The sequence below is a fragment of the Octodon degus genome, unplaced genomic scaffold (genome assembly GCF_000260255.1).
Source record: "Octodon degus isolate 3935 unplaced genomic scaffold, OctDeg1.0 scaffold00130, whole genome shotgun sequence".
Classification (NCBI taxonomy): domain Eukaryota; kingdom Metazoa; phylum Chordata; class Mammalia; order Rodentia; family Octodontidae; genus Octodon; species Octodon degus.
Genome location: NW_004524706.1, coordinates 235,820 through 259,886, shown reverse-complemented (window position 1 = coordinate 259,886; position 24,067 = coordinate 235,820). Strand labels below are relative to the sequence as shown.

The 24,067-nt window shown below is 49.9% G+C and overlaps 2 protein-coding genes across 4 annotated transcripts in view; one reads left to right on the top strand and one right to left on the bottom strand.

Annotated features, from left to right (window-relative positions):
- The window catches only part of Yars (tyrosyl-tRNA synthetase), a 34,680-nt gene extending 24,635 nt beyond the window's left edge, over positions 1 to 10,045 (top strand). The window contains exons 7-13 of the mRNA XM_004640979.2: positions 1,216 to 1,351; positions 1,869 to 1,954; positions 3,725 to 3,860; positions 5,181 to 5,278; positions 6,344 to 6,537; positions 7,043 to 7,184; positions 9,242 to 10,045. Coding sequence (XP_004641036.1) covers positions 1,216 to 1,351; positions 1,869 to 1,954; positions 3,725 to 3,860; positions 5,181 to 5,278; positions 6,344 to 6,537; positions 7,043 to 7,184; positions 9,242 to 9,352 — 903 coding nt within the window. The 3' untranslated portion in view covers positions 9,353 to 10,045. The remainder of the gene's footprint in view (positions 1 to 1,215; positions 1,352 to 1,868; positions 1,955 to 3,724; positions 3,861 to 5,180; positions 5,279 to 6,343; positions 6,538 to 7,042; positions 7,185 to 9,241) is intronic.
- Positions 10,046 to 10,936: 891 nt separating this feature from the next.
- Positions 10,937 to 24,067, bottom strand: part of Kiaa1522 (KIAA1522 ortholog) — a 31,610-nt gene continuing 18,479 nt past the window's right edge. For 2 of the 3 annotated variants that reach the window (XM_004640977.2, XM_012516881.2), the window contains exons 2-7: positions 17,515 to 17,685; positions 17,370 to 17,425; positions 16,982 to 17,105; positions 16,099 to 16,215; positions 13,487 to 16,018; positions 10,937 to 12,997 (exon numbers count right to left, since the gene is read on the bottom strand). In XM_004640977.2, coding sequence (XP_004641034.1) covers positions 12,975 to 12,997; positions 13,487 to 16,018; positions 16,099 to 16,215; positions 16,982 to 17,105; positions 17,370 to 17,425; positions 17,515 to 17,685 — 3,023 coding nt within the window. In that variant the 3' untranslated portion in view covers positions 10,937 to 12,974. Of the gene's footprint in view, positions 12,998 to 13,486; positions 16,019 to 16,098; positions 16,216 to 16,981; positions 17,106 to 17,369; positions 17,426 to 17,514; positions 17,686 to 19,466; positions 19,571 to 24,067 lie in introns of those variants that run through there. The other variant, XM_004640978.2, reaches the window with a different exon arrangement.

Below are 24,067 nucleotides of genomic sequence, written 5' to 3'. Positions count from 1 at the left end.
AAACAAACAAACAAACAAAAAGTTCTGCAAAGATTGTATGTCTCAGGGGCCAGGGAGATGGCTCAGTAGGATAAGTGCTTCCCTGGCAAGCTCAAGGGTCTGAGTTCAATCCCCGGTTCCACCAAAAAGAAAAAAAAAAAAGATTATGTATCTCAGGATCCTGAGTTCAATCCCTGGTACCACAAAAAAACAAACAAACAAAAAAACCCCACAAAACCATATATATATATTTTTTTTTGAAATTATTACATTGCCACTAATAACTGGAAATATAAAATAGTACAAAATTATAAATAAAAAACCAGATACAGGGTTGGCCAGATAGCTCAGCAAACTAAAGCACCTATTTAGGCAGACACGGGCCAGGGCTTCAGTCCCCAGCCTGCTGTGTCAGGAGATGGAGAATGAGACTGAGTGTGGTGGCACATGCCTCTAATCCCAGTGCTTGGGAGGCTGAAAACAATAAGGATCATCACTACAAGACCTGTCTGCATAGTGGAACCTTGTAGAGCTGGAACTAAATACATTTTTTTAAAAAGTTTAAAAACCAGATACAGTAGCACACACCTGTAGTTCCAGACTCAAGAGGCTGAGGGAAGAAGATTATAAATTTGAGAACAGCATGGGCTACATAGTGAAGCCCTTTGGCAATATATAAAGTGGCTGATCAGAAATATTTATGACATAGTTCCAAGTGAAAAAACATAGTATGACTATCTGTACCCCATAGCAAAGTCCTGGAAAGAATGCAAGAAATTTCAGTTTAACTTGTTGAGTGGTAAAATTGTGAGGGGCATCTCACTCTGATTAATTCCCCTTTTGGCTTTGTTTTCTGAGATAGCCCGGGCTGGCCTCAAACGCAATGGCAGTTCTCCTGCCTCAGCCTCCTGAATGCTAGGATCATAGGCACATGCCATCATGCCCAGCTTCTGCTTTTGTTAAGGCTGATTGATTGAAAAACTTTGTTGAGGGGCTTGCCAGTTAGTTCAGTTGTTTACAGCACCTGCTTGGGCAAACTCAGTCACGCAGGAGACTGCAGTTCGATCCCCAGCTCCGCAAGCTGCACCAGACCTGCCCTTAAGGCAGCCTGAGCTAGCCAAAAAAAAAAAAAAGAAAAACTGTAAAAAAATTTTTTTAAATTAAATAAGTTAGTTGAGTATGTTCTCATTTCCAACCACAAGAGGTCCCCCACACACCCTCCCCTACCATTTCTAGGAGTCCAAGATTGATCTCCTTGATCGAAAGGAAGATGTAAAGAAAAAATTGAAGAAGGCCTTCTGTGAGCCGGGCAATGTGGAGAATAACGGGGTTCTGTCCTTTATCAAGCACGTCCTCTTTCCTCTCAAGTCTGGTAAGACTCCCTGCTTTCTTCCCAGAGGCTGGACTAGAAAAGTACAACTCCTGCTGTGATCTTGCTTGTGATATGACACAGATTCTTCCTCCAGAGCTGGCTGCCCTGAATCTCTGCTCTGAGTTCTTATACATGAATGCATGGAAGAGGCTGTGTACCCTTTAGCTGTCGATGTGTTTGTCATCAGGCTAGGTTCTCAGGGGCTGTCAGGGTAGTCAGGGATATCAGAAATAAGGATGGGGCAGGATGGAACAATTCTAAGCCGCAGTCCTTGTGCAGGACCAAAAATTAGAAATGAACTGTCATATAATATTCAAAATATATAGTAAAAACTATAAATGATCACATCAGGAATGCTAATTGCTATTAATAGTGGATTTGTTAATACAGTTGTTTTTTCTTTTATTTATTTATTTATTTTTTTGGCAGAACCAGGGATTGAACTGAGATCCTTGTGTTTGCCAGTCAAGCGCTTATCCTACTGAGCCATCTCCCTGGCCCATGTTTTTTCTTTTAGAGTTTGTGATCCTTCGAGATGAGAAATGGGGTGGAAATAAAACCTACACTGCTTACCTAGACCTGGAGAAGGACTTTGCTGGTGAGGTAGTATGAGAGGAAAACGATCCTGACCACCCTTTCCCTCTTGGCCTAATGTGGTTTGTAGCTACGTGCCACAGGGTTATTTCCTCCTTTTTTTTTTTTTTTTTTTTCAGGAAAGGGTCTACAGGGTGTTCAGGGTCTCACTACCAGATCGGACTCATAGTGATCCACCTGTTTATAGCCTCCCAAGAGCTGAGATTCCAGGCAGGGTTATTCCCTGATGTTCTCCAGTGCTTTATTAATGACTTAGATGAGGATACGTATGGTTCATTGATTGGATGGGCAAATGGTACAGAGCTAATCTTATCACTCTCCAAAGAACTGGAAGAGTGGGAATGAAAGACTACATGGAACAAGAGGAAATATTAAAAAAAAAAAAAAAAAGAAAAGAAATATTTCAAGCAAAGGGGAAAAACGAATGACAGGGGCCGGGGATATAGCTCAGCAGCATAAGCACCAGCCTAGCAAGCACAAAGTCCTGAGTTTGATCCCCAGTAACACACACAAAAAAAGGCTAGCTGGCTGAAGTTGTAAGTCCTTAGTAGGATGTGTTTTGCATGTTTGAGACCTGGGTTTGAATTTGACACCCCAAAAAACTAGTGCCACAAAAACTTGGTACACACATGAAGTGAGAGATGCAAGATATTTCCTAATGTTGGAGCCCAACCTTTAAAGCTTTTCTCATCGGGGTTGTTCAACCCATATTGCCATGTATCAGTACTACTGTCACCATTTCTACCCACTTTATGTGACTTAATCTTCATTCTAACTACGAGATATAGCTATTGTTATCCTGATGTTATAAGTAAAAAGAGTCAAAACTTGAAGCCAAGTGTGGTGGTACACACCTGTAGTCCCAGCACTGGAGAGGCTGAGGCAGGAGGATCACCACAAGTTTGAGGCCAATCTGGACTACATAATGAGCTCAAGACCAGCCTGAACTACATATGATGACCCTGTCTCAGAAAGCCAAGGGAAAGAAGTTGTAATTTCAGTAGGTTACATGCCTAGTTTGGAGTCAGACAGCTGGCTGGAAATCTAATCCACATGTGTCTAACTCTAAAACCCTTGCATACAAAAAAAATAAATAAATAAAATAAAACCCTTGCATTCTTCCCTGTCATTCAGACTTTAGCCCTTGGGTTATCTATATAAACATTTTCTACCTCTGAATACCACTAGGTTTATGCTGCTATTCTAAGCATATATATGGAGAAGCAGTAATATATCCCTTCAGCAGCACATATACTAAAATATATGGAGAGGCAAGGAGGATTAGACTAATACATTCTAAAAGGCCTCAAGTCATTAGAGTGCTGAGATCCAAAAGGCCTGGACTTCACACAATGTTAGGCTATCTGAATTTCTCTTCTCTGCTTTGTCTCACAAGATTACTGTGAGGAACAAGACTTTGAAGGCAAAAACTGCCTGTATCTTTAGGTTGGAGAGACAGCTTGGAAGTCTAAGTGCCTGCCTGGCAAGCACCAGGACCCAGGTTTGATACCTAGTACCTCAGTGTGCTGGCCCTGGAACGCTGGGTGGGCAAGCTGGGCCAGCCATCAAAACTGGGCATGGTGGCATCCCCCCTGTAATCCCAGCACTGGGGAGGCTGAGACAGGATCACTATCAGTCTGAGCTGCATAGTGAAACACTGTACCAAATAAATAAATACAAGATTTTTTAAAAATTAAAAAATCTGCATTGTATGTATACATTCTGGGGTCCTATGCCTGTTCCAGGACTCATCTCACCAGGTTTTGTTCATTTCTGCAGGTTGTACATCCAGGAGACCTGAAGAATTCTGTTGAAGTTGCCCTAAACAAGCTTCTAGATCCCATTCGGGAGAAGTTTAATGCCCCTGTGCTGAAGAAGCTGGCCAGTGCTGCCTACCCAGATCCCTCAAAGCAGAGTAAGGCTATCTGGGGCAGGGTCCTGGAGCCGGGCAGGACCAGCCAGGGGTGAGAACGTCAGGAACGAGCCTGTCGGCTGGCCTCAGATACACATCTACTCTTAAAACCAAAGCGCCAGGGGCCCACCCATTAGCTCAGTTGTTTAAGTGCCTGCTTAATGGAGGCAGTCAGTTTCTTTGAGCAGTGGTTCCATTCCCACATACTAAGGCAACCCAGACCAGCGCTGCTGCAGGTCAATGGGGAGCTACAAAAAAAAAAAAACCAAAGCGGGGCTGGTGAGATGGCTCAATGGTCTAAAGCACCTACTTAGTACAAGCTAAGCTAAGCAAAAACACAGGAACCGCGGTTCAATCCCCAGCACCACATGCCAGCCAGCCCCGCCCCCCTGGTGGGCTGAGCTGGCCACACACACACCCACACACGCAATAAATAAATAAATAAATAAATATTAAAAAAAAAAACCAAAGCGCCAAGAACCCAGCTGGTCGGAAGTTCAGGGATGTCTTATCCTATTGACATGTAGAATGGAATGGGACTCCTTTTGATTTGGTTTGACTCATTCTATGAAGTAGTGAAGGGCCAGAGAGATAGCTTCACAAGCATAAGCACCAGCTTGGCAAGCACAAGGTCCCAAGTTAGATCTCCAATACTGTAAAAAAAAAAAAAAAAAAAAAGGCTGAAGTAATGACACCCTGTTACGCTACCACTCTCAGGGAAGCTGATGTGAGACATGTAGTTTGACTGTTTCTAGTCTGTTACTAAATCTGCTTCTACAGTAAAAGAGGTAGGCTTAGACCAGTTGGTATATAAGTGATGGTCTGTTACACAGCTGCTCAGGAAGAGCCTGCAGGGCTTCTCAGAGGAGCTTATCTTTGAATTCTCCGTGGTTCCTTCCATCACTCCTCCCCTGCCTCTTAGCCATCCACTTAGCAGTGATGCCAAGATAGTAACATTGATAGCTTTTTGTGACCCTCCCCTCCAGCCTAATAACTAAGGAAGAAAATAGATGAAAATCTTGCCACGTGTGGTGACACACCTGTAATCCCAGCACATGGGGGGGGGGGAGTGCGGAGGCAGAAATTCCAGACAAGTCTAAACTGCATAGAAAGACCCTGTGTCGAAAAAGAAAAGATCTGACATGTCATTTCTGAAAGGTTGCTGACCCTGTTTTTTATTTTAAAAAGTACAATTCAGTGGGTAGGTTTTGGGGGTTTACTACTAAATCCTACCTAATCTCTATTCTCCTCTTGGTGGGGTCAGCAGCTGACCTGCCATGAGGAGGAGGGGAGCTGAGCCTATGGGGTTCTTCTCATTCCCAGAACCCACTGCCAAAGGCCCAGCCAAGAATTCAGAACCAGAGGAGATCATTCCATCCCGGCTGGATATCCGTGTGGGGAAAATCATCAGTATAGACAAGGTATTCGTTTTTCACCACATCCTAGAGACAGACAGGTCAGCTTTGTCTGTTTCCATCTGGAAGAAACCTGGTCTATAGAGGAAGTAACATCCTGCAGTCATATGAAGTCAGAACCCAGGCATCTTAATTCCAGCCATCAGGCTTCCGGTAGCGATCACTGCCTCTGGACAATATGCAACCCAACATAGGCAGGACCCGAGTGTGGGGGTGGGCAGGGGCCGATGTTAGTCTGAGGAAACTTGTTTATCCATTAAGTTTGGTTTTTGGGGGGTACTGGGGATTGAACTCAGGACGTTAGGCTTGCCCAGGCAGGCGCTTATGCCCTTGAGCTATCTCCCCAGCTATCCATTAAGTTTGGCCTGACGGGGCTGGCGAGATGGCTCAGTAGAGTAAGCACTTGCGTGGCAAGCCTAAGTGTCTGAGTTCAATCCCTGGTTCTACCAAAAAGAAAAAAAAAGTTTGGCCTGACAGACTTCCCTGGTCCAGCTTGCCAGGACCACCTGTGAGGCTTATCTTGGATCAGCTGCTTTGCCCTTCAGACAGTGGTGGGTAGAGGACCTTCATTTTTCCCAGAGATAGTTCATGGAGCTAGTGGCTGGGGACCATTGTCTTGTGCTTTTTTCCCACAGCATTGATTTGCTTTGGGCAAATGCCCTTGAAATGGCTGCTGGTGCTCCTATCTCAATGGTGAGGCCAACCCTTGTTCTCCCCACTCCCAGTCCCCTGGGACCAGCGGGTACAGCGTGTGTACAGATAATGGTAGCCATTTAATCTCTGTTAGAGAGTCTTCCACAATTAGTTTGTTTCCTCAGATGCAGCCTTGGCTAGGAGTAGAATGTACCTTCAAGATCTATTCTGTCTTTGGACCTTGGAAATAAAGTTACCTCTACAGCAGTGGTGGTGGGCCTGTGGCACATGTGCCACAGCCCACTGTTAGCTATCCTTGAAAGCTCTAAAAGGGTCACCATCACTGCCCTAGAAGGTTCCCTTTCTGGAGGCTGAGTTAAACCAGCCCTCAGTCTACTCCACCGGGAAACTCTTCCCCCTGATATCTCTTGCTGGCAGCATCCAGATGCAGACAGCTTGTATGTGGAGAAGATCGATGTGGGGGAAGCTGCACCACGGACAGTGGTGAGCGGCCTGGTGCAGTTTGTGGCCAAAGAGATGCTGCAGGACAGACTGGTGGTGGTGCTCTGCAACCTAAAACCCCAGAAGATGAGAGGAGTCGAGTCCCAAGGCATGCTTCTGTGTGCTTCTGTGTGAGTGAGGGCTTGGAGCGGGGCTCCAGACCCAGGGAAGCCAAGGAGAGGGGCAGTTAGCTCATACAATGCCCTTCCACATCCCAGGTGGAAGCCCAGAGAAAGCTCACCTTTACCTCATTGATGGTAAAAGATGGTGCATGAAGGAGTCACTGTACTGAGTACTCTGAATGAAGCACTTTACTGAAAGTTAATTTTAATAAAAAAAAAATTGAGGTATGAACATACCCAAGTCTTACTCCTAGTAAGGAGTGGAGCCATAGTTCAAACCCAGTTCTGACTGGCTATAAAGTTCTGTGGTATTTCATACTTCCTCCTCTAGAGACCCACAGTTGGTCTCTTTCCCCACATAGCCACGGTTAATCTGACCGTGGTAGTGTCCAGAGGCAGTGACCTCCTGGCTACTGCATTGAGGATGTCCTAAATTCCATGAGGGCCCCCTGTAAAGGCCCACACCTTGCAAGCCTTGCTCAGCCTCACCCTACCCATCTGTGTGTCTTCCCAGAGAAGGTCCAAGCCGCCAGGTTGAACCTCTAGACCCTCCTACAGGCTCTGCTCCTGGTGAGCGAGTGTTTGTGAAGGGTTTTGAGAAAGGCCAGCCAGATGAGGAGCTCAAGCCCAAGAAGAAAGTCTTCGAGAAGTTACAGGTAAATGGTACAGTTGTTTCCCCTCTTGTCTGGGCTGCCTGGTCTGTCCCTACTCTACCTTGTTATTCACTCACCCTGAAGCCGCCTCTTTCTTAGTTGGGACTTCATGTATCTGAGCTCCTCTTTTTTCTAAACTTTCCTGAATCTGAGAGGGTTGGGGACTTGGAAGAAGCTCTCATGTACTGAGCACTGACAGATTATTGAGGCACATTGTGAGGAATGTCAGGCACGTGCATGTTTGTTTTTCAGTATGTGACAGGAGCTGGTGGAGATTATCTCCATTTTACCAGGCAGGATACCTGCCATACAGAGTCACCAGAGGTCATGGGGCCAGGGCTGGGGTGTAGCTGAAGGTAGAGTGCTGGTGTGACTTGGTTCTGGTTTCAATCTCCACAAAAGAAAAATGAAAGGGCCAGGGAGATGGCTCAGTGGAATAAGCGCTTCCCTGGCAAGTGCAAGGTCCTGAGTTCAATCCCCAGTTCCAAAAAAAAAAAAAAAAGAAAGAAAGAAAGAAAGAAAGAAAGAAAGAAAGAAAGAAAGAAAGAAAGAAAGAAAGAAAAATGAAGTGAAAAAGCTAGGACCAAAAACCTGCTAGGGTGCCTCTTCGCTGCCTTAAGCTTAGAACTTTTTTCTCCTGGCCCCCTGGACATTGACTTACCTATACCCTGCCCCATGAACCCTGAATTTTTTTTGTACCAGGAATTGAACTCAGGATCTTGTGCTGCTGAGCTGTATCCCTGGCTCTGAATTCATTCATTCATTCATTCATTCATTCATTCATTCATTCATTCATTCATTGAACAAATACTGAATTTATATCTGTCAGGCACTCTTCTAAATTCTTGAGTTATGTCAACGAACGGACCATCAAAACTTGCTTGTCCTTATAGAACTAACATTCATGAGTGGCTTTCTAATTAATACCTTGTTTGCTTAGGGGCCGGGGAGATAGCTCAGTAGAATAAGTGCTTGCCTGGCAAGTGCAAGGGCCTGAGTTCAATCCCTAGTTCTACCAAAAAAAAAAAAAAAAAAGAATACCTTGTTTGCTCAAAGGGTTTTCTGGAGGCTCAAAGGGTTATCCAGGTTACCTCCATTTCCAGCCTCGTGTGTATGGCAGGTGACAGTGCCCATTGCTTTCTGGCTTTCTAGGCTGATTTTGTGAATCACTTATTTTTTTCTGGTTATAAAATATTTTCACTGTAGAAAATGTCTAAAATATGGAGGTGAGGGTACATAGAAAAAAAGGCCAGTAGCAGTGTGTGGTGGTGCATACTGTGATCCCAGCACTCGAAAGACTGAGGCAAGAGGATCATTGCAAGTTCCAGACCAGCCTGGCCTACTAAGTGAGCTCAAGACCAGCCCAAACTGCATAGCGAGACCCTGTCTCAGAGAAGGAAAGCCATTGTCTTACCACAGATATGATTATTTCTTTCTGGGTTTTTTGTTCTGCATATAATACATTTACAGCTTGTTTCATACTAAATGTAAATTTTCATTTATGCCTGAACACTTCCCCATCTTAAATACTGAGGAAGTCACATTATATAATAGTCTATCATAGAACAATTTAACCAAAACCTTAGGCATTGAGGTCATTCTCCATTTTTCACTATTAGAATGTTATGATGGGCTTAGGGAAGCATAGCTCAGCGGTAGAGCATTTACCTAATATAGAGGACTTTCTACTTTTTGTTTGTTGTTTTGTTTTGTTTTTACACAGGTTTCTCTGCAGTTCAGGCTGACCTTGATCTAAGTAGGTAGCGCAGTCTGGCCTCAAACTCACAATTGCTGAGATTACAGGCCATGATTATATTTGTAAGTTAAATTCTACAATGAATTTACCCGAGTTGTCAACATGGAAACTTGTACTTAAGCTTGTACTTTGTTTTGTTTTGATTGAGATGTTAGAGATTAATTACAAGGAAACTACTCTTAGAAAAATTGAATCAGGTTATACTACAAGTAGTATAAAAGTGTAAGACTTTCCTTGTGGTTCCAACTACCACCTCTAATTCTCTTAATGTTGTGTGTGTGTGTGTGTGGTCTATCTTGTCCAGGCTGACTTCAAGATTTCTGAGGAGTGCATTGCACAGTGGAAGCAAACCAACTTCATGACCAAGCTGGGGTGCATCTCCTGTAAATCGCTGAAAGGGGGGAACATTAGCTAGCCCACCGGGCGTCCTCCTCCCTTTCCACTCTCCCAAGTCATTGTGGCCTCCTCGGTGTGCTGCATCCATCACCCATCGCTATCTCTCAGGACAGTGACGCAGCAGGTCTGGGACTTTGGCAGTGCTCCACTCCCGAAGGAGCAGTCACCTCCCGGAGTGCAGGCTCCTCCTGTCCAGGTGGTGAGACTGACCACAGCTCGCAAGGAAGGCTGGGCAGCAGCAGGAACCTAGCGCTACCTTCTTCCCTTGGCAACTGACTGGAAAATTCTGGTTTCAATATAACTCATAGAAAAAGTTTATGCCACAATCCTTGTAATTGGAAAAACATTGGTTCCCAAGTGTTCTTGGAGTTATCCCAGCAGCTGTGCCTCTAGCTGGGATCTAGTGCTTGGATTGGGCTAATTATGGCCTCTCCCCAACAGGAAATTGTGGGATTTGAAAAGGAAAGAGGAGGGAAAAAGAGAACCAGTTGTTTACTAGTGGTTGGCAGCTTTCTCCATGCCTGTCTGCCCTGTGGCTCAGTGGTGTCAGGAGGAAGGGCCTGCCCCAGGGATCTGAAACCGGCCGTTTTGTTAGCGTCAGGGTAAGACAGAACAGCCTGTTTCTTTCTCCAGAGAGGGTGGGCACTTCTTCATAAGGCATCTTAAATCACTAACCATTACTGTCAGATTCAAATAAAGTGTTTCACCAAGGGTGTCTGGATGGGGTCTGTCTGTGAACTGAACTCTTGGAGCAAAGTATACAGCAGCTTCTGGGCCATTCCTACAGCCTGGAGCTGCTTTTGTGTCCTGGCCTGTGACGGTGCAGGCTGGGGACTTAGATTCTTTGACTTTCCCTCCGGTGGTACTATGCAAAGAGGCGCAATGTCTTGGCCCCAGTGCTTGCTGCAAGCAGGGTATCTTTCTTTTTTTTTTGGTACTGGAACCAAACTTGTGCTTGCCAGGCAGTCACGTATGCTACTGAGCTATCTCCCCAGCCCTTTGTTGTTGTTTTGACAACAGTAGTTCCAACTAGTCTTAAACTGACTACATAGCCTAGGCTATGGTGATCCGCCTGCCTCAGGCTCCCAGGCATGCATCACCATGCCTTGCCCCTCCTATTAAGCATCTTTTGTGGTATGATGGCTGGGTTTTCAGGCTACTGTGTGAGATGTACTTTGCTCAAATCTTGTTATTAAAGGCCAGCCACATAGCTCAGTGGACTAAAGTACCTGCTTAGGCAGACGCAGGGGCTGGTGTGCACCCTTAGGGTACACTGAGATGGCAACTGAGACTGGGCATTGGTGGCACACACCTGTAATCCCAGCACTTGGGAGGCTGAAAACAGGAGGATCATACGAGTCCAGTCTACATAGTGAGACCCTGTACTACATACATTAAAAAAAAAATGGGGCCAGGGAGATGGCTCTGTGGAATAAGTGCTTCCCTGGCAAGCGCAAGGGTCTGAGTTCAATCCCCGGTTCCACCAAAAAATAAATAATAAAAAATAAAAATTACCAGTGTTACCCACTGAGGACACACGACCCATCTGACATTCGCCAGCGGTGGAGTGGGAGGTGGGGGTGGAAAAAGCAGCAGTCACAGCCAAGTTTCAATCATTTAATTAATACCTTTAAATGAAACACAGGCTTTTCATGTGTCTCAAGCTTTAGGACAGAGATGGATTTATATAGACATATCAAAGACTCAAAAATTTAAAGAAATATATATATACTTCTGTCTTCTAACATTTTTATGCAAATAAAAAATCAGAGGCTTTTGGTCTCTCCATTTGCACTCAGTCAAGTTAACATTTACCCCAGAGATAAAGGTTGCCTCTGCTAGATTCCTTCTCTGTTGTACTCTGGCCCACCCAGTGGGGAAATAAGCTCAGAAAGTCCTAAATGAGAAGGGCTCCAGCAACATTGGGTGAGGGCAAGGAAGGACACAAGTTGGCTCCCTCCTGCCTTCGGCATCGAGTATATTGCCAGGTTCACGGGGCTTGGGTGGGTCCTGGGTCCTAGGGCAGGCAGATGAGGAGCTCCAGGCAGAACAGTGCTTACAGATTGTCCTTCCTCGACTCACAGGGCAGGTGCAACACAACACCCACCAGCCGCTCCCCATTACCCACAGGGCTAGGGAAAGACTTGGTTTATAGCTATAGGGAAGATGGTGCTAATGAACTAAGTCTCAGGAGCAGCCTACAAACCCCCCATGTTACCAGCTCTTGGGGAGCAGGTGATGAGCCAGAGTGCCACCCTCCTGGTGACAGAAGCTAAATGCAAGGTTACTTGCCTGGCTCAAGTCCATGTCACTGGTAAGGATCAAGAAAGGATGGCTCTGGGTGGCAGCCAGGCTGCTGTAAAGGGAGGCACTATGACCACCCCTATAGAGTCACAAGGGCCACTGAGGAAGCCAGCTTACTAAACAGGTGGTACAGGCTAAAAACAGGTTGTTAAGTTCCCAGAGGAGAGATCAGTAGCACAGGCTGACACCTAGGGGACAGCCATGGGCCTCCTCTGTAGGAACACTGTGTGGCCCCTCACTGACTAGGGAGGTTGAATAAAATGCACCTTTAGCTTTTCCCATCCTTGCCATTCAGCCTGTTTCCCCAGCAGAACCACTCAACGCTGAAAGGTAGCTGCAGAAAGGACATCACTGAGAAAAGAGGTCCAAGGGCCAGATCTGGGCCTGCTGCCCAAACACTTCTCCCCTTGCCAATTCTCCTACCTCAGTACTCGCTGCCAGGCTGAAAGAGACAACAAGCCCATGGGCTTCTGCCTCTGAAACTGGGCCGAGCCACCCTGACCTGATCAAACAGGCAGGTGCCTGGCGCGCCAGGGACTGGCTGAGATGACTTGCTACTGTCTTCACATTCAGGGGACACAGAGGACCTCAGACCTCATCTGTGGCTCTTCCTCTACCCATCTGGGTCCTAGCAGTCTCCCCCTTGTCCCCTGCATGGAGCACCTGGCAGAACTGGAAGGCAGGAGGTTGGTAGTAAGTTGAGGCACAGGAAGGCTAGCTCCCACTGCACCTTTTGTGCTTTGGAATTCCAGTCCCACTCTGCCCTCAGCCTGGGGAAGCCTGTGGGAATAAGTGATTTGTTCACCTCCAAGAACTAAGGAGCAAACTAGATTGGGGGACAAGAGACAGACTGGCCCCAGATATGGACTGGTTACCAGAGATGGATGCTGCTGCCATGTAAACAGGCCCTTGAAATGTGGCTTCACAGGCCCTGAAAAATGGACACGTAGCCACTTGGGAAAGTGCTTTGATTCTGGACTACAGCATGTGCATGATTTGGACATTTAAAAAAAAAAAAAGCGTTCACACGCCTCTGTGGCCTTGTCGCCAGCAGGGGGCGCAGTCACCTCCCACCAGCTACCTCCTTCAAAATGAAGCTAAGGCAACGCTGAAGCAGCAACTGCTAGAGGTGAACCCTTTGAGAAAAGGCATGAGATGTGGGTAGTTTGGAGGACCGGGCAACACCAGGCTTGCATAAATATCAAAGGCCGTGAGGTTAAGGCTGCAGGCGTCCTCCCTTAGGTTGTGTCTGCCGTGTCCTCTGGTCCTTGGAGCTCCTCAGGTCCCTGAGAGATTGTATTCCTGGGATGGGTCAGCAGTACCAACAAGTGTGGTGGTCAGACCAATTCTTTCTGTGGCTCTGTAGGGAAGACAGGGACCCTTAGCAACAGGCCTCCTGGCTTGCTTCTGACATTAAGAACTCAAGACAGGGGCCTAGGAGATGGCTGAGTAGAATAAGCACTTCCCTGGCAAGCGCAAGGGCCTGAGTTCAATCCCTGGTTCTGCAAAAAAAAAAGAACTCAAGACACACCCTCACCCACCCTTCATCCTCACCCGCTCTTTTCCTATCCTTTACAGACACCTCGCCAGCAGCACTGGGCTGGATGCTTCAGACACTGTAACACAGGTGCCTCTGGCCGTGCTTCCTAGCACAGATGAACAGTAAGGATGGAGTAGGCAGAGTAGGTCTGATGCCTAAGCTGTGACTTACATTCCTTCACTACCTCATCAAGGACAGTATGCCTGTCCCAGGCATCAGAAGATCCAAAAGCAATGCCCAGTGGTGGGACCCTGGATGCTTATTCCCACCATCTGGGCTGGGACCCATGCCCCCCACTGCCCATGGTACCTGAGCCTGGGGGACTCATCTTCTCCTCTGGGCCTGCCAGCTTCACACCTCCGTTCTTGGCCAGCTCCCCCTCAGTCCTGTCCTCAGCATGAGGGAGCCCGTTGGTGGGAAGAGCAGTAAGGGACTCAGATGGAGACAAACCGGGGGAAGCAGGTGGAGGAACACCCACAGAAGGCTTTCGGGCCACAGGTGGGGGAGCCTTAGGTGGTTTCTTCAGTGCTTGAAGTGGACGCTGCTCTGAGATGCTCCGAAGTTCTGCCACCAGATTCCGCTGGAGGTCAGCCTGGGCCTCAGGGGACACAGGCCGCTCGAGGTGCAGCTTCTTAGTGCCCTTGGAAAAGATGAAGCTGGCCGTGCAGGCAGGGGACTGGGGAGACCGCAGCTGTGCCTCCGGTGCCCCATTCAGCTGGGAGGCCTTAAGTTGGACGGCAGCTTGGAGCCTTGAAGAGGGGGCAGACACAGGACTGGCCCGCCCTGACAGGGCCCTTCGGAGCGGCTTCTGGGGGGCTGGTGGCCCAGAGGCTGGAGTGGGAGCCCCTGTGGGAGAGCCCACAGAGCGCAGCCGCACCATCTGCAGCAGTGAGGGGGTGACCAGAGGTGTACCTGTGTCCTCCCTAGGAGTCCCACTGCTCTTGCTGCTGCCCACTGGCTCCTTCTCCTTCTGAGGGGGTTTGGCTAGAAGCTCAGGGACAGAACTACTTGGAGGTGGAACTGGTGGAGCAGGAGGAGGCTCTGGGGGACCCTGGGGCTGGCTCTGGGCAGAGACAGCAGCTGAAGGTGAAGCAGCTGAAGAGCTCACAGGCTCTGGGAGATCTGAAGGGCCTGCAGACTCAATACCAGCCACAGAGAAAAAAGCCTCCTCTGGTGGAGGGAAGTCTGCCATGGATAGGTCCTGCTCCTCAGATGCAGGAGGTGGGGGAGGGGGCCAGTTGGGGTCTAAGAGGGGTTCCTCAGCAGTCTCTGGGGCTGGTGGGGTCTCCTCAACCACCTCCAGCTTCTTACTAGGGGGTGGAGGTGGGTGATAAGATGGAGGTGGGGATGGTGGGGGTGAGTGGTCTTTGGAGACACTAGGAGACTCCTGGGAAGGGGTCAGGGATGTCTGGGGAGGAGGGGACTGAGGACTGGCATTAGTGGTAGAGCTGGGCCCAGGATCCACAGGTGGGGCAGCCAGAGCAGAGGCAGCCTGGTTAGGGGTTTTGGGCCTAGAGGGAGGTGGGGAGAAGGGGGCAGGCACCTTGGGGTGAGGAGGTATGACAAACCTATCAGCTATGGAGGTTGACATATGTGGACCAGAACGGTCTAAGGGGGTAGGATCAGAGGAGGAAGAACACAGAGATGTAAGAGAAGAGGACACAGAGGTTCCAGGAGATCGAAGGGATGTGACACGCTCTGGTTTAGGGGGCTGGGCCTTGCCTGGGGAGGCAGGGGTACCTGCTAGCCCCTTGGGAGGGAGAGTCGGGGTACCACTTTGGCTCGAGTATCCACTGGAGGGTGAAAGTGTCCGTTCTGGGGAGTGTGGTGGGCACCGGGAACCACTAGGAGACAAGCCAGGCACCCAGCCACCTGCTGAGTTGGGTGGACAGGGTGCTGCCCCCACCCTTTCTGACCCACCTGTAGTGGGTGGCCGGGGCAGCTGTGGCTGCTGCTTCCGCTCAGGCTTGGGAGGCAGCCCTAAGGGCCCATCAGGTGCTGCTGAGCCCCGCTGATGGAGAGAGTAGGTCCGGCGGGGCGGTGGTGGAGGGCGCTTCATCTTTCGTAGGGACACGCTCCGGCCAGATAACTGCCCACTGCTCCGAATGCTGGCCGTGTCCGAGGCTTCCGCAGTGCTACCCCCACTAGGGGAGCCCCTCCCACTGCCACCTTGAGGCAGGGGAGCCACACTGGCGTTAGTCACAGAGCCCTCTGGCTGGCCCTCAGAGCCGCCCTTAGAAGAGAGGGTAGAACCGTCAGACACAATGGTATCAGAGGACTGAGAGTGGCTCCAGGTGTCACTAGAGGAGGAAGGATGGCGACTGCGGGGCTGGGGGCTGGAGGCTGAGGAGAAGCGGCCCAGCGAACGGATGGAGGCTGGGCTGGCTGAGACCAGGCTGCAGCGGCTCAGTGTGCGCAGACTAGAGCGGCCCAGGGCTACCACATCCACTGTGGGTGGCAGCACAGCATGTGGGATCAGCTTTGACAAGTAGGTACCCTGGGGTGAAATGGACATGGCTGGGCTTAGGGGCTCTGGAGGCCCAGCCCCTCCTGTCATTCCTGGCACAGCTAGGGACATGGGCCGGGTCAATGGCGGGGGCCGGATCCCAGTGGACCGGCCAACGAGTGTGTCATCCCGGTAGACACGGTCGATGTGGCGTTGCAGCATGGCCTCTGTATCTGCACCAGCCTCTGCTTCTGCTTCCAGGGCCTGTAGGGACACCCGGACCCCTGTCCCTAAGGCCAGGCCAGCTGGGCGGCCATCCACTGTGGGGATGCGGATGGCATCTCGTGGACCAGGTGGTCGAGAAGTACCTGGTGCCTCACGCTCATTCCGCAGGCCTGGAGTGGAGAAGAAAGAAGCTATCAGCGGAGAGTCCAGCCAGAGCTCCCTGTTGCTGCCTGCCTCATCCGGGACTCACCGAGCTCCTTCTGCACATGCTGAGGCAGTCCCAGCACTGTGCTCCGACGCTCGCGCCGCCTGCGCCCCGACTTTCCAGATGATTTGGGAAATGAGTCATGGGGTCGGAAGGTGGAGCCTGAGGGCCAGTGAGGCACAGGGAAGAAAACCAGTTAGAACAGAAGGACTCGGCACATTCCACAGAGCACTACTTTTATAGGATGTTAATAACAGCTCTGGAGGCAACTTTTCTGGAAGGCTACTAGGCAACAATGACAATTTCTATTTAGTGAATGCTTATGATGATTTAGTAAATATACTATTATCACGTCAGCGTGCTAGAGTTTGGCATTCATCCCAAAAAGGTAAGTCCAAAAAGGTAAGTCCTGGGGCTGGAGAGATGGCTCAGTGGTCTAAAGCACCTACTTGAAACAAGCTTGGCAAAGCACAGGGACCGCGGTTCGATCCCCAGCACCACATGCCAGCCAGACCCGCCCCCTGGTGGGCTGAGCTGGCCACACACACACACAATAAATAAATGTAATAAATAAAAATAAATAAATATTTAAAAAAAAAAAAAAAAAAAGGTAAGTCCTTTTGTTATCCTTTGATTTTTATAGAACATTCAACGGAAGCTCAGAGGTTAAAGGTTCACCCCTGGTCACATAGCTAGCTCAGTAGTATATGAGGTCTCAAATGCAGATTTCCCAACTCTTCACTGTCCTACTTTACTTTGCCTTTTGAAATCTAAGAGGACAGAGGATAGTGCCTCCTAAATTCACTGAATCACAGAGCCTGGGATAACAGTGGATTAGTAGAAAAAAGGGAAGCTGTGGGTGCTGGGACAGGACAACGCCCGCCACCCTCTCTCCCGTGCCCAGGAATCGCAGCTGGTGAGCAGACACCTTTGCGCTGGATCATCTCCGAGCGGATGGACAGAGCATCCTCGGCCGTGGAGCTCTCAGCTGTGTAGGATGTAGTCTGGCTGCAGAAGGAGATGCTGTCTTCATCTGGCCCTGTCTGGGAGGACTGTTTGGGGGAAGAAGGCGATCAGGCCCTGACCTGAGCAGGCTGCCTCCTCAGGAGTCCCTGCTACAATTTCTGACTCACAGATTCCCCCAATATCACACAGCACCGAGCAGACATCAGCTAGGCAAGCCTGGACAAGCTCCCAGGATCATTCAGTCCAGAAGATATAGGAAGCAGAGAGACCCAGCAGCATACAAAGCTATGTTGGCCAGAGGTCAAGCAGGGAAGGAAGAGCAGTCCCAGCAGCTAGAGGGCAGGGCTCACCTGGATGCTCTGGGTGTCTCCATGGTCCCAGCTACCCTTGTTCAGTTTCTGTTTTTCTGGAAGACACCAGAAAGGGTGTGTGAGAGAAACCTCTGCAGCTTGGGGACAGAGAGACCAGCAGAGGAGGAGAGGCAGGGAGGGTTACCTTGGTGCTGCAGGGAGCGAAGCCCCTCCTGGGCCTGAGTGTGCAGCTCTTCCAAGTGAGGTGGTCGCCCACTGGGGAAGAAGACATTGTCCTGGTGCTCACCCACAACAAACCCTGGTCCCTGGCTGGATCCTACACTCTGGCGTTTGTCACTTTCAGCTTTGGCAGAGCCTAGTGAAATGGAAGAGCAAGAAAAGAGTGAGGCCTAAAGACCTGTGGGCCCTTAAGATGCGTAGGCACCACGACAAAGGCACCTGCACACACATGCAATGTCCACTTCCCCCAGCCCAGCTTGCAACCCAGAGCTGCTGGGTGCACGATACACACAGCCCCAAATACATACCCAAACTATACCTAAGGCTGCACACATCTGAGTACTCACACCACACAGAGCATTCCCCACGGCACTGTACACAAGGCACACAGACCCATTGTCTACGTACACAGCAACCAAAGGCTTCAAACATACACAAATCAGTACATGAGTATAAACCCACATATGTACCCACACGCAGCCTCCACATATCCACACAACACCCACACAACACCCACAGATCCCATTCTGTATATACACACAAAATGTTTAAGTATACACACCACTGTGTATCCACATGTCACTCAGGATCTCATGCAAGACACCCCTAGTGCACACACAGGCCATAGCAAATACATTTCTTATGTGTAGACCCCAAGCTCCACTTTCAGAGAAAACAAGCCACCCTTTTCATACAGGGCCTTGGCACAGACCCAGGGAGAAGATAACCAGAGGAAGCCGGGAAGGAGTGGCAGCTGACAGAAAACCCTGCGGGAAGAACACACTAAGGGCATAACCTCTGGGGCTCCCTACTCACCCATATGTATGGCTGCCCTTTTGTGGGAGATGGGAAGGAGAGGAGGGACCCAAGCTCCTCCACCCCCAGCCAGGGAACTTAGCCTCTTTGGGATTACTGTCCCAGGTATGCCCTCTCCCTGAGGCCCTGGCCCCTGGTGCAGAGGAGCCAGGGATCCATTACAGAGGATCTCATTACAAGCTCCGCCTGCAGAGGCTGGTCATCTAATCCTGGGGAGAGGGGCTGTGTCAGCACTTTGCAGCCCCCTCCCCCAAATGAAACCCACAACATAAGCAAAAGCGCTAGGAGTCATGTGACCTTGACAGCCCCTTGCACAGGGGCAGGAACAAAATAAGTCCCGTAAAGGGCCACACCCCAGGACAAGGTCTCCAGTTCTGATGGATACCTGTCATTCCTCCTTCCTCAGCCCACTCTTACACAGCCAGACTCCTGTCCCAGGAAAGCCACCAGAACTCCACCAGATCAAAGCTAGCAAGTCCTGCTGTCACCAGCAGGGGGGAGGAGGGCTCAAAGGGGGAAAGGCCTTGCCTAAGGTCACCCAGCAGAGAGGAGGCAGAGCCAGGATTAAACTCTGAGTTCCCAAAGGGGCCCCGAGTGTCCAAAAGCCCATTAAGCTGCAGCCCCTCGCTGTCTGAATGAAGGCCTGAGCCCCTCCCAAAGCCTCTCCACCCACGCCCCTCTACACAGTTCGGACAGAGATCCTCAACTTTCCGCAGTACTACTTTTCCACGCCGCTCACCACATCTCATCCCTTGTCATCTGCTGGGATGACTGGGAGGGAGCGCTCCTCTGTCCCGAAATTGGGCTACTGGGCTGTACCCTGTAAAGTGTGGGTACCCCTGCAGGGAGGCGATCTGGCCCGAGGGCCGCAGGCTTCAAGGTCAGAGACACCTGGGTCCATCCTCGCCAGCAGCAGCCAGACAAAGGCAGCAACAAAGCGGCTGGACAAAGGCAGGCCGCGGGCAGCAGAGGCCGGCCTTGTTTCTCACCCCCTCCCCCACGCCATTCCTCCTCCCAGCTGCTGTGATCCCCCTTCCACACAAAGGTCCAGCAGCGGAAGCTATCGGGGATCCCTCCCCTCCCCCAGCCACACCCACTCACCCTTCTTAAACAGCTCCAAAAGCGCTGGGAGGTGGCGGCCCAGGAACACCACCATGACTGCCGCCTCCGCCGGGGACCTCCCTCACACCCTTTCTCTCGAGCGTCCACAGGACACCGCCTTTACCCAGCGCAGCTCTACCCGCCCGCACCTCTGTGCAGCCACCTCTCAGCGCAGGAACCTGGCCGCAGGGGAGGAAGGCTGCTCCAGGCTCTCCTCCCACCTTCGCCACTGATCCCGCCCACCCGCCAACTCCACCCACACGTGGGGTCTAGGGGCAGAAGAGGGAAACTGAGGCCTGAGACTCGGGTGTTCTACAAAGGATAAACGCTGGGGTGGGGGGGGGCGGCTTATGACACTTAATTCTTGAGGTGGACTAATAACTGCCTCAGAGTCCTTGCCCAAATACTCAGGAACCAGAGCTAAGGGAAGGGTCCCGGCTACCAGATGGTAGATGGACAGGTGGTCAGGCCAGACTTGGCACGGTGCCCACCCCTACCAGCCCTCCCAGCTGGTAGGGTAATTCCCTGGGGAAGGCCTTGGCTCACAGAGCAGCCAGGCAGGAGCCCAGGGCCACCTGTGGAGATGGCCCGGCTATGAAAAGCCCCTCAAGGGGCAGGGACAGGGTGCATACTGGAAAGCCAAGAGATTGCCTGGAGCAGAATCAAGCTGTGGTCACAGCCCTGAGAAGTGCTCAGACCCACATGTCCCAAGGACTTTCTTCCTATTTTGGCAACATGACATCAGAGGACTAAGAGAAACCTAGAGCATTTTCCAAGGTCACACAGCACAGGCACAACTTCAACACAGACTTACTGTTCCCCGGCCCAGGATTCTTCCTGCTGGCCCCATGGTGACTTACTGATGTGCCAGATCCCCAGGCAGGGATAACAGAAGTGTCCAACAAACAGCAAAGTCAGTAAAGGTCTGGACCTTATGGGGTGCTGGGAGGTCCATCAGGCCCGGGCTCAAATCCTGCTCCAGCTCCATCACACACAAGTCATGATCTCTTTTGAGACTGCCATATCCATTCTTTTGGTCAGGTTAAGTTTTAAGCTAGTACAAGAGACTACAGCTAAAGGAGGAGAACTTTTATCGGTTCACAGGTATACACCTAGAATCCAAATCAGTGTCTGGCACATGCTATGCATCAATAAATAATGAATATATGAAAGAGGCAGGCTCATATTTGGTAGTAAAGATGGAGAAGTGGTGGCACCGAGGCCAGGCATGGTGGTTCATTTCTATAACCCAGTTAGTCTGAGGGGCAGAGGCAGGAAGATTGAAGTTCTAGCCCAGCCTGAGCAATTCAGGGACTTAGAAGGCTATTTAAAAATAAAAGGGGGGGGGCCTGGTGAGATGGCTCAGTGGTCTAAAGCACCTATTTGAACAAGCTTAGCAAAGCAAAGGGACCACAGTTCAATCCCCCAGCACCACATGCCAGCCAGCCAGCCGCGCCCTCTGGTGGCCTGAGCTGGCCACACACACACACACACAAATAAATAAATAAATAAATAAATTTGAAAAAAAATAAATAAAAAATAATAAAAGGGGGATGGGGCCAGGGAGAGGGCTCAGTGGAATAAGTGCTTCCCTGGCAAGCACAAGGGCCTGAGTTCAATCCCCGGTTCCGCAAAAAATAAATAAAATAAAGGGGGGTGCGCACCAGGGAGTTGGCTCAGTAGAATAAGCACTTCCCTGGCAAGCGCAAGGGTCTGAGTTCAATCCCCGGTTCTACCAAAAAACAAATAAAAAAAAATAAAAGGTTCTCGGGGAGATAGCTCAGTAGACTAAGCACCTGCTTAGGCAAGCACAGGGACCAAGGTTCAATGCCCTGCACCACATGCAACGCTGGCCCCGCCCGCGGGTGCAGGCACACTTAGCTGGCCACAGAGACCCTAAGTGGTGGTGCACACCTGTAATCCCAGCTCTGAGGAGGCTGAAAACAGGAGGATCACTATCAGTCTGTACTGGTACAAATACATTTTTAAAAACTAATAAAAATAAATAAATAAAAGGCTTAGGATGTAGCTCAGTGCAAAGAGTCCTTGGGTTCAATCCCCAGTAGTGCAAAAGAGGATACTGGAACTGAGACCCAAATGATGAAGAGCCAAGAAAGGTACAGGGAGCAGCAACTGCGAGACGGGCAACAGCACGATAAAAACCTTCAGGCAACTGGGCATGGTGGTGCACCTTGTAACCCCAGCACTCAGGAGGCTGAGACGTGAGGATCGTAATGAGTTCAAGACTAGCCTTGGTTACGTGAGCTCCAGGCCAGCCTGAACTACATAGCAAGACACTGTTTCAAAAAAGACAAAAAACACAATAAAATAAAAATACCTTTAGGCAGAGTGGTGGGTGAATACGTTGAGCAGAGGACAGAACAGCAAGAGGTGAGTTCAGAAGAGGGTAGAACCAGACCGGGCGGGGCCCCTAGGTCTTGGCAGAGTCTAGGTTATTATATTCAGGGAACTCCCGGAGGTTGATCAAGGAAGGTTTCAGTAGTTGCACTTTTACCATAATCCTTCTGGAAAATCCAGAGGAGCTGAGACTATGAAGAAAGGAGCTATACCATGCTATACCCCAAAATCACTTACAGACACCCCTCCCTGCTTGTTTACCTCAGATGTAGAACTCACAGCAGCTCCTGAGTTCTAAGACTCCTCTAAAGGTCCTTCCATACCCGCTGCACACCTCACAGGTTCTTTTGGGTTTATCTTTTATTTTTTTGAAACAGAGTCTTGCTGCATAGCCCAGGCTGGCCTTGAACTCATGGCAGTCCTCCAGCCTCAGCCTTCCCTAGGGCTGGGATTACAGGTATGCACTATCATGTGCAGTGAATGGGCCTTTTTTTTTTTTTTGGTGCCAGAAATTGAACTCAGGACCCTTTGCTTGCCAGGCAGGTGCTTGTGCTGCTGAGCTATATTCCCAGCCCGAATGGGCCATTTTTGAGACCACTTGGCTGAACCCTCTCTCTCTGGAGGGCGTAAGAGTTTATTAAAAACAAACAAACAAACAAAAAACCAAAGTTCATGGAGCTGAATAGTATGCATAGCTAACGTCTAAACATGAATCCAAAGTAGGCACTTTTATCTCCATTTTACAGAGGAGGAAACTAGCATAAACTTCACGTTATGAAGCTGCTGCTCTAGCCTCCACTATATAAATGAGCAGCATTTTCACTCAGAACCCGAATCCAGAAGCCACACTCTGTCATTGTGCCAACTGTAAACCCGACCTCCCCGCTGAAGGAGGAGTGGGAGACTCCACCACCCTACAAACTGTAGTTTCTTGCTGCCCAATCCTCCCCCTCTGAGGCTAGTCCCATCCAGCCTTCTTATCAATGCCACACTAACAGAAAAGAGCAGCAGACCGACACTCGCAGGGTGATTAACCCTTGCCAGGCACAGTGCCAGGTTCAGTGGAAGGCAAAACACCGCCTCTGCCCTCACAGATCTTGGGGCGGCCCTTAAGGCGGGTACATGAAGGTATTTTCCTAGTAACTGATATGGGCCCTGTAAGCCTTGGGGAACGAGATTTCTTCCCCAGCTCTAGCTGCCTATAAAATCAGGAGTCTTCACAGGCCAGCAATCCTCTTCTTCTTAGCAAGGACACAAAAAGCTGAGCTCCTGGGCTGGTGAGATGGCTCAGTGGTCTAACACACCTACTTAGAACAAGCTTAGTAAAGCACAGGGACCGCGGTTCAATCCCCCAGCACCACATGCCAGCCAGCCCTGTCCCCTGGTGACCTGAGCTGGCCATACACACAAATAAATTAATTAATTAATTAATTAAAAAAAAAAAAAAGCTGAGTTCCTGGTAAGTTGAGGCTGGGGAACATCAGCCTGTCCAGGAGACTACAGCTAGCAGTCAAGGCTACAGCTGCAAATTCCCCAGCCAGGACCACGGCTCTCATACTTGATAATATCTGGTTGCCCTGGCAACACCCTTCCCTCTCCCCACCTACAGACTGGCCAGAGCTGCCACTCTGGGCCACCCTAGCACAGGTCTATGCACCTGTGGCTTACTTGGAGGGGACTCGGCAAGCAGAGTCTCAGCTGGGGGAGGGCACCTCACAGAAATCAAGGTCCAGAGAGTGGAAGGACCTCGCCCAACAGGGCTTTCTGCTTTGGTACAGCTCAGAGGGCTGCCTGGGGCTAAGGCCTTGAGGGACATTCACCATACATATGAGTCACCCTGACCTGCTGGAGGGAGGAGGCTTCCGGAAGCTGAGATGACACCGGACCCCTGGCCACACCCCCAATGTACAAGTCACACAGGAAGCAAGCACACAGGCCAGCTCAAGGGCTCAAGTACAGTGGTGGGCAGGTGTGGAGGCATTCCCCCCCCACAATGATCCACTGAAGCTGAGCATGGTGTGCACCCCTGTAATCACAGCACTCAGGAGGCTGAGGGAAGAGGTTTGCCACAAGTTCAAGGCCAGCCTGGACTATGCCCAGCAAGATTGTCACAAACAAAAAAAAAAATTTTTTTCAATTTAAAAAACGAGGGCTGGAGAGATGGCTCAGTGGTCTAAAGCACCTACTTGAAACAAGCTTGGCAAAGCACAGGGACCGCGGTTCGATCCCCAGCACCACATGCC